The sequence below is a fragment of the Osmia bicornis genome, chromosome 16, assembly GCF_907164935.1.
Source record: "Osmia bicornis bicornis chromosome 16, iOsmBic2.1, whole genome shotgun sequence".
Taxonomy (NCBI): Eukaryota; Metazoa; Arthropoda; class Insecta; order Hymenoptera; family Megachilidae; genus Osmia; species Osmia bicornis.
The window spans coordinates 7514605-7531501 of NC_060231.1; the positions used below are offsets into that span (position 1 = coordinate 7514605).

At 37.6% G+C, this 16897-nt stretch overlaps 1 protein-coding gene across 1 annotated transcript in view; it reads left to right on the forward strand.

Annotated features, from left to right (window-relative positions):
• LOC114872237 (acetylcholine receptor subunit alpha-like) overlaps window positions 1–16897 on the forward strand; it is a 78492-nt gene that overhangs the window by 53358 nt on the left and 8237 nt on the right. Inside the window, exons 6-10 of the mRNA XM_029179247.2 lie at window positions 478–593; window positions 1409–1577; window positions 6353–6489; window positions 15499–15645; window positions 16044–16202. Of these exons, the coding sequence (XP_029035080.1) occupies window positions 478–593; window positions 1409–1577; window positions 6353–6489; window positions 15499–15645; window positions 16044–16202 (728 nt within the window). The remainder of the gene's footprint in view (window positions 1–477; window positions 594–1408; window positions 1578–6352; window positions 6490–15498; window positions 15646–16043; window positions 16203–16897) is intronic.

The following is a 16897-nucleotide window of genomic DNA, read 5'->3' on the forward strand; positions in this document are numbered from 1 at the left end:
TCGACTTTGTTTGTTCGTTCGTCATGCTGCACAATATAGTTGAAAGCGAAGGCATAGTTGAAGAGGACGTTCCGCTGATAGTTGACTATTATAGATTCTTTCTTGGGCCTTCGTGTTTTGGATCGCCCGTTTTTCGTCCAGACTATTTATTAGTGTTTTGCTCCCGTTGCGCTTTTGCGAACACTAAGTGCATCACGAGACATGCACTTTAACTTTCATTTCGGAATTTATTGTTCGTACTTAGCCCGTATACGCGAACTGTCGTCCGGAAATACCTTGTCCGACGAATTATATTCAAAATTAATTTCAAATATTATTCATAGTAATGTATTGATTGATTTTTAACGTCGCAAGGTGTCCAGACAGCAGTCTCGTTTGTTTTTCCGAGTAAATTAAACGTGGGCATGAAATATCCTAATCGAACGAGAATCTGATCGTGGAGCGAGTCTAATTTTCCGGCTCTTTTGTTTCGTTTAGGTCGACCTAAGACACATGGACGAAAAATCGGGAAGCAACGTGGTGGACGTTGGGGTCGATCTGTCCGAGTTCTACATGTCGGTAGAATGGGACATTTTGGAAGTACCTGCAGTAAGGTGAGCTTTTAATATTAATTAATGTATTCAATAATCTTTCGATAAATTTCTTTTACGAAAACCGCACGGAAAGTCGATATCCAATTCTTTTACGAATCATTCTTTTTTCTCCATGCGACGTGACTCCCGGATCGAATCGGTTTTTCGGTGGATATTTAAACGACTTGTCACGTAAAGGGAATATCATTGCTGTAGTCAAACGACCAATGGTCAGACGGTTCTAAATTGCAACCGGGATTTCGATCGATTCGCGTTTAGCACGGTCGTGTAGCAAAATCGTTGTCTGTTGAATAAACCTTAATGAAAAATCGGATTCCAGCGTTTAATTCCTATTCATTGTCTTTGGAAAAAAAACTATGTATAATCCTTTTAGTCTAAAAAAATCTAGAATATAATTTATAAAAACAAACATTTACAAAAAGTATAATCGTTAATTTTACACGTAGCGAAACGCTTTGGAAAACCGGTTATGAAATTCAACGAACTTTCAAATTGCAATGTAAGGAAAGTTTCTTCGTAATACAAAGCGATTGAAGTTAAAGCGTACTTATACTTTCATCCCGAAAGTGTTTAATTTAGATTAACTCTCATAATAGGTACTGCAGATCGCTTAAACTTTTTGAAGTCGAAAGATATATTGTAAAACTTAATAATTGTCTTCTCTTTAAATCCCTGTTCTTTAATTTCTTTTTTTGGGGGGCGTTTAAGAAGATAAATTGACAACTTCGATCTGTTAAAATAAAAAAGAATCATTCCATTAGTTTGAGAGTCTACTGTACGATAAAATAATATGAAAATTATTCTTCTTTGCGCAGAAACGAAAAATTTTACACCTGCTGCGACGAGCCGTACCTAGACATTACGTTTAATATAACGATGAGAAGGAAAACACTTTTCTACACTGTGAACATAATTATACCATGTATGGGGATTTCTTTTCTTACGGTGCTGACGTTCTATCTACCCAGCGACAGCGGGGAGAAGGTGAGTAAAAATTAATAATATAATATTAATAACAAGATAAGAAGAAACTTGTGGAATCTTCATCTGACATAGGTCAGAGGTTTCATGCAGCTAGGTGAAAAGTTTCATCCAAAACGATCCGCACTGAATATTTCAATATCTCGCGAACAATAAGAAAGGCTGCGTCAAAGAGTCGGCCGTTAATTAAAACTCGCTGCCTGTAAACGCACAGGTTTGTCTTCCATCGACCTAAACGTCCAGAGATATGACCAATCCCGGTCCCTTAAACCGCACCAACCGTTAATTAAAATCGCTGGCGGTCACGATTCCCGCAGTGCAATTAATTCCTTTATCTGTCGTGGAGCCGGTGAATGCCCGTTAACTTCTTCAGCAACTGAGTGTCGGAAATTTTTACGGTCAAATACTAGGATTTTTCTTTGCCTTTTACAAACATTTATATTTATAAATTGTAGAATCAATTTTTTATTTTTTTATTCTTGGACAGCGAAGCTTGGCTCAAAGTTTGTAATGTACATATTATTTTATATTGCTTTGTGGGTATTTAGAAATTAGTAATCCAATTTGCACACGGTGTTCCAAGATAATTTCATGATCGTAAAATCTGAACCAAAGCAAATATGATTTCTATTGCAATAAACATAAAACAGAAGGGAAGGATCGTAGAATGATTGTAATCGCTAGTTTCCTGAGTTTGAGCGAACGAATGAACCGTGGCAACGAATATAAATCCGATGGAGAAACTTAGAATTTATGGCGGTCGTTAATCATTGTGAGGAAAGTTTCGGTGGAAAGCTGGGTTTCCGCAGAATGTAAATTTTATTGAACCAAAGTCCGTCATGCGACCGATCCCTCTGTTCCAAACCGATCTACTGCAATTCTAACTCTTTTTTTAGACAATACGTGTTTTGTTCCAATTCCATGGAAAACTGTAAGAGGAAAGAGTCCAAAATCGACTTTCTTTTCAAAATATGATTGACCTCGAGTATCGATTCCTTTCGTCAAAGCTTTCTTCTTTCGTATTTTCCTCCGTAATTAGTTGTTTGATTCTACATATATATATAGCGTCGCGTCAACAATGCGAAATGTACACGGAAAAATGTCGATGGAAATTGACAGACGCCAGTCAACGCGGTCCGCAAAGCAACCTACGCGGAGAATGGATCGAGCGTTTTGAGGGATGGGCGATGGGGGTGGCGGATGGGTGAGCCTCGAGCGGAAAGAAAAAGACGGACGGCGAAGCGGGGTGATGCAATTAATTCCTTTATCCCTGAGAACGGGCGTGCTTACCTATACTTAGGCTGCCGCGAAAGCGGACGCGTGTGAAATATGCGCCGAATTAGTTCTCTTCCGCGCGGCTGTCGGCCTCGTTATTTTCCCTTATCTGTAGCTACGAGCTAGTAGTTACTTTTCGCTCGACGACGTGGACTATTTTTCATTTCCACCACGGCCTCTTGCTCTCCATCGCCTCTTACCTTCCACCTACTCCTTCTACTCCTACACACCACACTTCACTGCTTCCCTGCTTTGTCCCTACTCGAAAACCTACCCCGCCTAAGGATCCTCTTTGTACACCGCTCTCGATACGTGGCAGAGGGCAGAATAAATACGTACCTTGTAGCTTTACAAAAATTTTCTGTAAAAAAAAAGAATCTATTGAACTTTACTTTGAAGCTCATGAAATTATTGATTTATTTTTATAAGTTTTAGATTTGGAAATCTACTGAAAAGTGACAAATTATTATAAAATATTATGCTTCCAATATATGGAACTCTTTTGTTTAGAAATTATACGTTTAACTATAAGTTTTCACTGGACCTCCAAAATACATAATTAAAAGTTTAATAAGCAAATTTACAATTCACATTCGCTAAACAACTTCTCTCGTTAGTTATCGAAGTTTAGACTTGATACTCGAGTATTTAACGAGTTTGGTTGAAGCCAGTGACCACTGGACAATCCATTCTATCCCTGCGATAGGGGAAAACAAAGGAAATAAAATAGAGATGGGGACAGGGGGTAGTTGTATTTTTGAGGAAAAAGATGGAGGGAGGAACGCATACATAGCCATTCGGCCTTCGAGGCATGTCAATCAATCCGAGAGAATCGATAAGCAATATCACCGTTCGGTGATTGACTTCGTAGCCACCATGGTCCTCGAAATTGCATGCTTCGCGCTTACCAGCTTTTTCGTACCGTTGCTCGTAATGTCAGGCAGCATGGGACATCATGTATAGTACCCTACTCATGGGGTGGTCCATTTGTTTTTTTATGTTGCCTATATCCGGCCTTGAACAGAGATACCTGATAGCCATATATCCTTTTTAAACAAAATGTTTCATTTAATGGTAGCCTGAATTAAAGTCAACATCAAAATTAATGGTAATGTTCAAAATATTTTTGTTCACAGATTTTTTGTTACCTTTTAAATAAAATAAATTGTCGAATTAATTATAATTTGTCTCTTTTTGAATGATTGTTACCTAAAAATTATCACTAAAAAAAAAAAAAAAAAAAAACGGAACCAAGGATTTGAACCGAGGACCTTTAGATAGCGAATCATGTATTTAACCACGAAGCTGACCCATGACTTGCAATCTGAAGGTCCTCGGTTCAAATCCTTGGTTCCCAACAATTTTTTTTTTTTTTAATGATAATTTTTATATAATAGTTATTCAGAAAGAGACAAATTATCATTAAAAAAGAAAAAGATGTTGGGAACCAAGGATTTGACCCGTGGATCTCTAGATTGCGAGTTGGGTGTAACTCTTTAAGGAGTAACTAACTGTAATTGTTAATATCTTTTAAACAATTAGCCGTCTGCCCCCAAAAGGGGGTACAGGCTTGTTCAGCTCGACGAGCTTTACAAGCTGGCTTGGGTAGTTCCCCTTGTAAGATATTAAAACTTAATTTTAATTTTAATTTTTAATTGAAATTATTTCAATATTTTTCTCTGAAAATGTACATAGCTGTAGAAATCAGAGACACGTTGAGAAATGGGTGAAATTCAATCCGGGGGCGTTTATTTTCGTGTCGAACGAATAACGATCAATGACGTCGTGTTACAATGAAGCATCGAATCGTTTGACATTTCGGTCGTGGTGCCAGCTAAATGTCCCGACATTTGTGACCGACGCCTTCCAAGTATCTCCATCCCTATCCTCCAGAGAGTCTCGGCCCACTAATTACAGTTCGATCGGCGATCGCTTAAACTAATCACCGTGATTAACCGTGGCAAGGAATGCACCCGCCTTCCTCGATGGTTACCCTTAATAATCGCTCGATTTACAAAGGCTCGGATCTCGTGAAAGTACGGCTGCGATTCTAACCCATTAGCGCTCGCAATCCACGATTGCATTCCGTTGCACTACTGCATCGTGCGCTGATTACATCGCGTTACCGTTGCACCCGAGGCTATCGTTTGAATTTAACTTTGAATTTCTATTTGAACGATGTACAGTGACTCCTGTTGTGAATTTAATCGTTTAACGAGAGAAAAATTCAGTTGGATTCAACTTTACTCAAGGGACACAAAATTATTGATTTTTTAAAAATATATTACAATCCACCATAGTTGATTAAACGCAGTGGTATTTTTGTTTAACAAAGTCCAGATCTTATTTAATTTATTTACAGATTTACTTTGTGAAGTTATTCAGCTATTATATTGGAAAAATTAATTATTAAACAAAAATATTTTTATTTAAACATTGGTAGTTCTTGTATGAAACCACAGATACGTATTATGTGAACAATAAAGGAACATGCTTGTCATGTTAGCTGTCGATTCTGATGACTCGTGGGCAGGAAGCCATATCACGTCGCATCCACGGGCAAAATGCAGTGTCAGTTAACGATCATTACTGTTGACGACCGTGTTGCATTTAACGATGAATCCGATCGTTATATCCTGCAACGTTCTAATCTTTCGACACTGATATATTGGCTATTTCGACGTTAATTTGATTAGCGGCCACGCATCTCTGGCTTTAGTGCATTAACACCTTTATTTCTTCCTTTCTCTATGAAAAAAATCAGGACAACTATTTTTAATTTTACAAAAAAAGGATTTAGATTCATTTAACCCGGGAACATTAAGTGAAATGTAAAAACAGGAGACTGAATCAGGAGTTACGAGAATTTCACTTTCTCTTCAATTACTGTAGCTGCAAGAGCATACAAATATACCTTGCGCAAACATCAACTTGGACGATCCGGTATGTACAAGCTCCAAGTTATTTTGCAAGTTGACTGGCGGAGTTTAATTCACACAAACTGACCGAGTTTTTGCTTGAAAATTTCATCTCACTGCATAGTCGGTGTTGATACAGCGGAGTTCAGGGATTTGTTTGCTTATATTCGAGTACGTGACCCTTTGGATCGCACCCCAGTTCTTTTACATTTTCTCATATTTTTCTCAACAGATTTCGTACAATTTTACAGATTTTCGTGTAACTTTTCTTTTGGAAAAAGAATTATTATGATAACCATCGTTTAAATCAGATTACCTTTTTCGAAATTGGACCAAATGACTTCAGGGCTTCTGAGAAGCTATAAAAATTAATTTATTAAATAATGTACTCGTGTCTTTTTAAAAAATAACAATTTGTCGTAATCGCAAAACAAAAATATTTATTAAAAGACACATTCTATAAATTTTTTATCTAAGCTTAAATTGAAATTAACGAAGATACCACTGTACGTTAATAATTATAATAAATGTTATAATATAAATATTTCTAGGGCAAAGTCTAACCAAATTTTTTTACCATTACAGGTCACGCTCTCCATCTCCATTCTCATCAGTCTTCACGTGTTCTTCCTGCTGGTCGTTGAGATCATTCCACCTACGTCGCTGGTCGTGCCGCTGCTTGGAAAGTACCTGATATTCGCCATGATACTCGTTTCGATAAGGTAAGCATTCAAAACATGCTTTAAGTATATTATAACTTGAATAGTCGATTATTACCATCGACTCCTTAACTTTATCGTGTTGTACGAAAGTTATAAAGTGATTCTCCATTAAGGTAATTTTCGTAAAACTTTAAACATACAGTGTCGTTGATTAAACGTCTTAAATACAGGTGCATAAAGTGATCGGTAAGTGATTTATTTATTGTACATCTCTATGCCCTCGTTTGGGTTGAACTTTATTTCGGAGCACACAAAATTATTCATTTCTTTTTATATATTTTGATAGTAGAAGAAAGTTTTAACTTTATTTCAACTGTTGTTGAAATAAAAAAATGTGGTCTGATTACCTAACACCTTATCGGAATGCAAGTTCTCGAAAGTCTTTCTGATTATCAAAGTGCGTCATCGCGATATTCAGCGTCCAGACAAAAGCTTTTTGTTTTCGAATCTGGGTTATCGCAGAAATGGACCATACGAGCCCACCTTGCTCTGAACAGGTAGGCTAGTTTCAACAATGTATCATATGGAGTGACTCTCATATGTACAGATCAATTACGATTATAACTATTTATATAATGACTCTTTTTATATGAAATTACATTTACAGACATTTCTTATTTTTATTATTAATTGAAAGTTCAGGGATTTCGTAGTTCGGCGAATCCTGAAATTTTGGGAATTTTGAAATATTAGAATTCTAGAATTTTAGGATTTTAAGACTTTAGAGTTGCGAGGGTGTCCACGATCACTTTGGTGGTTGGCAATGTAAGTTTCACAGAGTGTTTTGATAAAAATTTATATAAACGTAGACCGTGCGAATGAGAACCGCTGTTTTCCATCTTCATCGATACGTGATCCCATACTCGTGTACCTTCTGTTTTTAAAGAATCCTCGTATAAACTCTCCATTACAAAGGTGAACATGAAACGTGAAAAATGTTATTTCGCTGGTTGTATCGCAGCATAAGCGTGCTAGAGATTCATTTTTACCTGCAATAAAGTACGCACCCATGGCGAGAGATAAAAAGAGCAAGTGGAAGGGAGAGAGGACGAGGTAGACCGAGCAAAGGACCCGAATACCCTGAAAACTCCTGAAACGTTAATAACGAATGACTGAACACGGAGACCGGCTAAATCGTAGCGTCCCAGTTTGCGGCAGTTTATTGCCGACTTTGAAATCTTGGTTTTGTACGAACGGGTCTAACAACGAGGTACAGGAACGGAAGTTCCTTTCGGCTTTGGAGAAGGTCCAGGTCCGCGGTTACCCTTTCCCCCTTCCCACTATTTCCTTCCACCCCATGAAGCTAATGTCTTGTTTTACCGCTTTTACAATTCGAGATCGTCCCTTGGCCGTCGACGCGTGTACATCGAAGAAACGGAACAAACATCCGACTCGCCTACTCCGCTGATAACACCAGCAACAGGCTCTCTTTTCCCTTATTTCTTTCGTCCTCCCACGCTTTCGCTGCAATTTCCTACCTTCTGCAAATCGTTCTTCCCCTCCCGCGTCCCGTCGCGCCGTTTCAAAAGCCTTTTAATGCCGTTATAATGAACGTCTACCGCGATTGATAGCGACACTGAGGCGAAACAATGGCTCGGCACGATCGATCCACTGCATCCCAGTTACGGCCGCTGCCTCCGCTACGCTCCCTGAGACAATGCGAATGAAACGGAACCCGTTTCATCTGCCGCAACAGGAAAAAATTTATGAGCATTTCCCGGGCTTACTGCCCCAGCTGATTCGACGAATAAAGCGATAGTAATGGGAATGTACGTAGACTGATTCAATTTCACACTGTTCGACGACTTTCAATCTCGCTGACGAATTTTTATTTTATCTTTATTCCTTCTTCAGATTTCAAAATTTTTCAATTTCTTCATCATACATTCGATAACTGCTCGTTTTTCGAAAAAGCCCGAAAGGTAGAAATTATCGAGCGGTTACTGTAGTTACGGAGGGTACGTTTAAGGGTCAACTGCCACGTGGTCGGTCAAGTGGCGGAAAAGAAAGAGGAAAGAAAGGGTAAAGGAGTAGGATGACCAAATCTAGGCGTCTCGTTAGTTAAATGTCGTTCATACGAAGCCGCAAATGCAGCTATTAATATTAAACTGGGGCCCAGTGGTACGGTTTCAAAGAGACTTCCCTCCTCGTACGAGGCTCATAGCGCCCTTTGAAAAGAGCCCTTACGGGCCAATGAACCCATGCAGGGGTGTGAATAGAAACACTTCTGAAATTAATGTTCTGGAATGTCGACGACCAGCTGACCCGTATATCGAACGCATGCCTCTCTTCTAGCATGGTGAAATTCTTATTTTTTCAGCTTCATTTCGTCTAGTCTTCTCTCCAGAATCGTAACATTGTCAACCGTTTTCAAGTTAAATGATATTCATTCTGACGTTATTTAATATTTTTCTACCTTCCACCGTTCAAAGTTGTAACTTAGTTACTCAAGTTAGGCGGGACACCCTGTATGGTAAAATTCCCAAAAGGTAAATGATAACGCTACCCTTCTAACGAGTTTAAGCAATTTAATTTCTGTACGCGTCGGGTAATATGCGAGAGCTGCGTAAACAAGCTACTCAACGACGCGTTTTATCACAGGTTCGTGACTGCACTAATGGCGTATGGTTTAGGTGGAAAATGATGGAATTAAGTGAAGCTGGGAAACGAGCTGGAACGAAGGCACAGAGGATAGTTATAAATTCACTCGATCGAGAATCAATGCTCGTCCTTTCTTTAGAGGTAATTTTCTTTTCAACCCTCGGACGGCGGACCATGGAGATTTTAATTTTCTATTTCATATTATTTTCCTTTACCAAATTTTTAACTGTTCCTTTAAAAATTCTTCTTCTAATAGTTACAGGCAAAATCATTTAATAATTGAATTTCATATCCAAAACTTTAGAATTATTTTACAAGATACATAGGGTGTGTCGGTGCAGCAGTAAACTGGTAGCCGGGTGGTAGGGTTAATACAAGTTTCCTTCTAAACATGGTAGCTTTTTTCATTGGTAGCTGGCAGGATTGGAAATTCCTACCGGCCGGAGGAAGACGGAGGAAGTGCCAGGAGACTTCCGTTTGCCAACCACGAATCCGTTAGCTCAGCTACTCCTTCGAGAATAGAATCCAATTTAAACGTGGCACGTTTCCCAAGTCGTGATACTGACTCGGCCTAACAGCCACCATAGCCGGCTACTTCTATAGCCAAAGTACGCCAGTGAGATGTACGATGCTGATCACGCTAGCTACTGTTTGGCTGATTCAACTTGATTCTTAGCAGAATTAATATCGAGCAGACCGTACGAAGACTAACAATGCTCTGTGGTAAAATTCCGCCGAAGGTTGAAATTAAAATTGAATTAAAAAATGATTTCCATTAAGTGTCTGTGATGCATTAATAATTCGCTTCTTCATTAATAAAATTTTTTCTTATTTTGTAATTACATCAAGATTACTGTACAGATTTCTTTAATTTAACCGGAAGTAATTCGTTGAAATCTAATATAAATCCTCGTGTACAATTACGACTAAACTTCAGCTTGGATTGTGGACAACAAAAGAACGTGCAATCCCTTCTACGGCGAGAAAAACATGTAAGGGATGATCCTCTTCTTTCACTGCGAAAGTGTGGTATCACGTTAATGCGAAATAGATTGCTATCTCGGCCTAGACGATACTCCGAAACGGCAAAAATTGTACACAGAACGAATTCGCAACCAACAACAGCTGCACCTATTATTTTCTGATTTATGGTGACGAAATTTTCTAGATATTTTCAAATGTGTTATCATAAAGTATTTAGAAATTCATAAACTACGATTTGGAAGAACGATAGCTTCACAAATTTAATAAAAATAATTTTCAAATTGTAAAAATTTAGAACTAAAATTGGGGCTCTCTCCATGGTCCGCCGTCCAAGGGTTGAAGAAACTTCTGATACCGTACAAATGTAGAACTTTTTCTTAGATTTAAAAAGAGCACAATTCATGAAACGCTATAACTTTCCTCGTAACTCTGGGATTATTTTGAAGAGGATTTTCTTTTACCAAAATGTCACCCCTGAAAGAAATCCTTTCAAGACCTCGAAAAATGCTTCTCAACACACGATACTCACCGTTGATGTGTAAACATTATCAAGCTTTATATAGAGTCAGAGGAGGAAAGTATCTTACGATAAGACTGCTACCAATGGATCCTTTTCCAACTCTGAGGCAACGTTACGTTTTTTATGGTGTTCTTATCCTTCTATGTAGTTTATCGTCGCAGTTCGCCTTTATGAAACCCCGAGCTGTAATCGCTTTATACAGGCTGTCGCAAAAATAGTGTGCATCTTGAAATCTGGAAACTGTATAAGAGAAAAGAAAGAGAAAGGAGTGAAGTAATATCTTCTTCCAATTTTAAACAACTTTCTCTAATTCTTTTGCAAAAAAAAATAGGAAGGATAAAAATGTAAATCAGTATTTTTATTTTTAATTACTAAATTTATTCATTGCATTTCATGTACATCAATTTGATAAATAACTTTTAGTTTACTTTTCCATTTTCTATCCCACTTGTCAAGTTAAACAGAATTTAGCAAATCGTTGGAAGATTGGGAGAAATTATCCACTAACGTGAAATCTGTTTCAAGCAGCAAACGAAGCAGATACTTCAAAATGGTTAGTTTGCCGTGTTAAATGAACCACGCAAATATTAATGCTCCGGTACGCGACTTGGCACCGTGAATTCTCTTCCTACCCTGGCTTTTCCTTTCCTATTCTCCCTATTCACACCACCATCTCTGTCATTCTCTCTGACGTCGCCGTTCAAGCGGGCAATGATGTCGTTAGTCGAGAGTAAGTAAATTTTGTCACCTGTGAAAGTCCTTCCCCTTCACTAGACACGATTTAACTAACGAATACCTGGAAAATTCATTGTATCATTAGTTTTGAATTCATTGAATTCAGAAACAAATTTAATTGATTTTAAAAAAAACGATAGGATCCCTCCACTATTACAATTTCATCGTGCAACAGTATTTTTGTTCCACGATATTGCGCAAACTATTCGTTTGAAAAATAATTTATCTCTTTTTGTCAATATTTGAAGCTGACGCATCGCTTTTAAACTTGTTGAATATACCATGAAAAACGAATTCTTTATATTCTCCTTCCTGAATAATTGAAGCTCCTGGAAATGGAAAAATTCCTTTAAACTTCCGTTTGGAGTTAACGCTTCGCTTGTCTTGAAGGATTCAGAGAAATGAAATGAATTTTTTACCGGATATAAGCTTCTACGTTTATAATAACTTTATATGGCTCTTTGTTCTCTTAATCCTTTTCAAACAGTTAAAAGTGTTTGAGCATTACTTTGAAATTTCTTCACATTCGTAGCATGTATAATAAATCATATCTTAATTATTTTTAACAATTTAATTTTTCACATTATTACAAATTAACGTTCAAAAATTACTGTTTTAATTTTAAATAAAAATTTCAAAGATAAATTTATTTATAGATCATCTATGAATTATTAAGTGTTATAGATTAATTAATTAATCATTAAATTCATTAAATTTTAAAGACACAATTTAGCTACTTTAATTTATAACTTTCAATTTTTCATTTGCTTGGTGCAAAAATTTTGCTACGCATTAGAAGAAAAGAGAATTAAGAGATTCCGGAAAGTAACGTAGATTAAAGGTTCTCATCTGGGTAACCCGAAACTGCGAAACGTTTAGAGGAGCGAGTCTCTCTTCAGCTTCGTTTCCCTTTTTTCGCTTTGCCAGCCGACGCGGCGCGGCGGCGTCTGCCCAGCTCTTTCTTCCAACAGTCTGTTCGAGTGGACAGTGACGTCGTTACTTCTCTCGCTAAGTAAATTTCATCGGCTTGAGTGCCACTTCTGGCCCTGCTCTCGACTTGTCACGGTTTAAACGTAGACGCCAAGCGTCCTGATGCCAAAACGAGGCAAAGGTTGACGTATCGTAACATCGCGATTCTGAAATTGAATAATTAACAGCTGCGAAAGGTTCGTAGACTAAATTTACAAAGTTGAATTCTGGATGCGAGTCTGTGAATCATTTTAATGATACAATAGGTTGTTTATTTAATTTATTGATTACACGAAATCAGCTGTCCTTAATTTCTTCGACTTCAAATCATGAAATTTAATTAATTGCCAGCTTTAGATCCAATCAAGCCGAATACAAGACAAACAATGTTCCTTCAATGATAAGAATAGCACCACGATCGTTGCAATTAACCCACTTTCGAAGACACAATGAATTCGCACTTAACCCGTCATTTACCATCCAACGTTCCGTATCGATCGCATTAATTATATTTTAAACCAGACACAGGCTTTTTGTAGCAGGAATCAGAGAATAAACCTCGATTGCTATCGGTCATTGCTCTCATTCTGCTCTAATAAGAGTTAGGAATCAACTGGAGTCAAACACCCATGTTCACATTCTCCCTGAATCCCTTGTATCCTTTCAACCCTTATAATAAATATATTATAAATAATATACTTATGGCCACTGGTTCGAGTAAAGGTAAGTAAAGGTAAGTAAAGGTAAGTAAAGGTAAGTAAAGTCTCGTGAAAAATAATTTTAAATTTAAATTTTTGCAAAATTTAGTTCCTTTTTCTGCCACCAGAGGGCGCTGATTCGACGTCGAAATTTTAGTTCACATTTTTCCCGCTAGAGGGCCAAAATTCCGACATGATTTAGTTCCTTTTTCTGCCCCCAGATGGCGCTGATTCGACATCGAAAATTTAGTTCGCATTTTTCCCGCTAGGGGGCCAAAATTCCGGCGTGATTTAGTTCCTTTTTCCGAAACCAGGTGGCGCTGATTCGACATTGAGATTTTAGTTCAAATTTTTGCCGCCAGAGGGCCAAAAATGGTGCATGATTTAGTTCCTTTTTCCGAAACCAGATGGCGCTGATTCGACATCGAGATTTTAGTTCAAATTTTTGCCGCCAGAGGGCCAAAAATGGTGCATGATTTAGTTCCTTTTTCCGAAACCAGATGGCGCTGATTCGACATCGAGATTTTAGTTCAAATTTTTGCCGCTAGAGGGCTCATAATTTTTGCCAAATTTAGTTTCGTTTTTTGCTGAGGTGTAAGGGATGAAAGATGTAAGGGATGTAAGGGATGAAGAAACATAAGGAATGTAGGGATATCAGGAATGCATAGATGTAAAGGATGCAGGAATGTAAAGGATGTAGGGATATAAGGAATGCATAGATATAAGGGATGTAAGGGACGTAAGGAATGAAGAAGTATAAGGGATGTAGGGATGTAAGGGATGCAGGTGTGTAAAAGATGCTAAGATGTAAGGGAGGAGGTCCAAATTGAGATCTCCCCCTGCTACTTATCCTATGGTCGTCTGGAGCCTCCACCCCCGACGCCAGCAGCCCTGATGACCCCACCGGTTTTGGTGGTGAAACCGTCATAAATCGTTAGAAGAGGCATAGTCGATCCATGACGAAATTGGAAGCTGTAAAGGCTCGGAGCTCGACGTATTCGATCCACGTTCTTTTTTTATTCGCCTTCTCCCGGGAATCTTCTACATCACCACGAAGAACCGCTATCCTACAAATTTCCAAGTCGCTTCATCATCGTTGCCCATCAGTCTCTAAGAAAGAACGCTTCTTCGTCGCCGTAACACGAACGCAAGAGAGCTTTGCAAAAAATATGAGACGATCGGGGTGTAAGAAGCGAAATGAAGAGCAAGGAGATAGGAAAGGGAGAATCGATGAAAAATAAGTGAGATAGCTGATGAACAACGTAGAAAAACTAGATGATCATAAAAACTAAAATTTATTCTAAATAAAAGCATAAAACGTAAGTGGAAGGCTTATATTTCAGGGCCCCCTGAAAAGTAGAACCCTTAATCTAGCACTGTCTGAGGACAACTATAGCACTGCTTTGATCAGTGAAAAATCAGAATGCAGCTGCAGGAGTATAATAAAGGAGACGGAAGTTGAAATGTAGGTTTCTTCATTAAAATTAAACTACAATCTCAATCTCATTATTTATTAACCACACAATCAAAACGCTGAATTACAAAGTCCACTGGTGAAAGACGAAAAGAAGTGGTAGGTGTGACAATCAGTAACAGCATCGTTCGTGACTTGCCTTCACCGAAGGCGGAGGCCAAGCAAAGAACCGAGCCTTTTTCTTCGTTGAATTTCAAGGGGATGGTCGGTGCTCTGGTGCATTAAACCGCATCGCTTATTGCTTTTTTCCGAGAAACGTGGAGACATTGTGCCGCCATTAAAGCCAAGATCGACCGCCACACGTTCTCCTCGAGCGCTCCTCTTAAACGTTAAAACAGCTGACCTGTTCTTATGAATTATTATTTCCTCGTAATGACTCTTCGTATTAGCGAATTTCATGGAAATACCCTTAACGATCAGATCTAAGCTTTAAATATTAAAATAAATACATTCTGTGGATTATAAAAGAAATATTTTATAATCCATCTTACAATTTTATATCTTCAAATTTTTAATTTTTTTCGTACATTCAAAATGTTGAAATTTCAAAACCATCTCCTTTTAGTTAAGTACTCTGTAATAATGACTTTTACCTTCTGAACTGAGACTTGGATTTTGGAATTGACTTAGATTAGTGAGTACATATTGAACTTCTTCCCATCCCTAGTTTCCAGTCAAGGTAAAGGAACCAGGTTCAATTTAAATCATAGTCTGTCCCTTAGTACCCGGCGGCTGCTAAGGCCAGCCATCACCGAATGGATTCCCTCGTTATGAATGGCCTGGCGAGATTTACGTTCTGTCGTTCCACCGCAGCCACTCCCGGTTATACGTTACGGCAATTTGCCTTGCTTTACCGCTAAGATTTCATCGAAAATATTAAAACATCAAAGGGAATAAGCTATGACTATTTTCAAACATATGGTGGATACATTTTCCTCAGGCTACGCAAAGTAGTTGTGACCCTAATTAAAAGTTGATTTTCATTAACCATTTAAATCATTAGGAATTTCTGTCTTTTTATGTTACAGTATATGTGTAACGGTGGTTGTACTGAATGTCCATTTTCGATCACCTCAAACTCACAAAATGGCGCCTTGGGTGAAAAGGGTATTCATTCATATCCTTCCACGCTTATTGGTCATGCGAAGGCCTCAGTATAAATTCGAAGCAAATAGGTAAGCACATATTATCATTTATTTACTCCAAAAATTTTCTATTTCACAAATATCGTTTAACCCTCTCGCTATGGATATCTCTGCCGGAAACTGTACTCGTACGTTTTTATTGAAAATTTATAAAAATAATTTTAGAAAATAGGTAATTAAAAAGTAAGAATTTTAGTTTTTATAAATTATAAATATTCTAAAGTAAATTATAATGTATCTAAATCAATATCTGAACGCAAATTAAATTTTATTTGCAATAAGAAATTTTTAGCACTAGTGCTTTTTCTAGTAGCTCGCCTATTAAATTATTTGTAATATCCAAGGCACACTCTGAAACATTTGCAGCAAACAATAGTAGTATTTCTTCTAATACATTGTTTATTTAACGAATTAATTTATATTCACAGATATAGTTCTGGCAGAGTGTTAATGAGAACAGTAAGGGGGAAAGAAAAAACCTGTTATTATCCCTATCACCCATCTACTCAAGAGAATAGCGAAGAACATTTAACTCCTAAACGATTTCATAGTCGTGCTGCATCAAAAGAAGACCTTTCACCTTCCAGGTATGCAAAATTATTTAATCAAACACTGTATACATCAACTACAGTTGACTCTCGTCAGCCTTCCAAAAATTTTGCAGTGTTACAGCCTCGTCTGTGGCAATATAGCGAGAGTCTGCTGTATACAAGGTGTCATATGTATAAGAAAATACAAAAATCCCAACATTTTTTTGAAAAAAGTTGGAACATAATAATATTATAATAATACCAATAATGATAGTAATATAATATCTATTTTTATTATAAATTCAATTCGATGCTTTAGAAAAATGTTGAAATGATTGCTGGTTTTAAGTTAAAGTTATCCCCAAAGGATGTTTGAAATGTAATCTGTAAAATAATTGACACGTTGATGTACTGTACACCAAACTAGTATAGTATTACTAGACTTGGTTAACAAGCTTACACGACTTTACTTCGAAGTTCAATTCAAACAGACTTAGAGTAACACGAAGAAACTTTCTGAACTGGTAGGTATAAGCTATTAAATAGAGTTTATTGTGAATCTAACCAGACGTCATAACAGCGTCAATTGTTCGAAAGAAGAATACGCGCTTCAGAAGATGATTTCCTAATTTTTAATTACTTATATCTCGAAAACGAAGCAGCAAATTGTGACTTGACCGCCGTTCGGACGTAATCAATAGCCAACACTCTCGCGTTTCAGCCCGCGCTCTAATTGGACAGTGTTTTTCGTT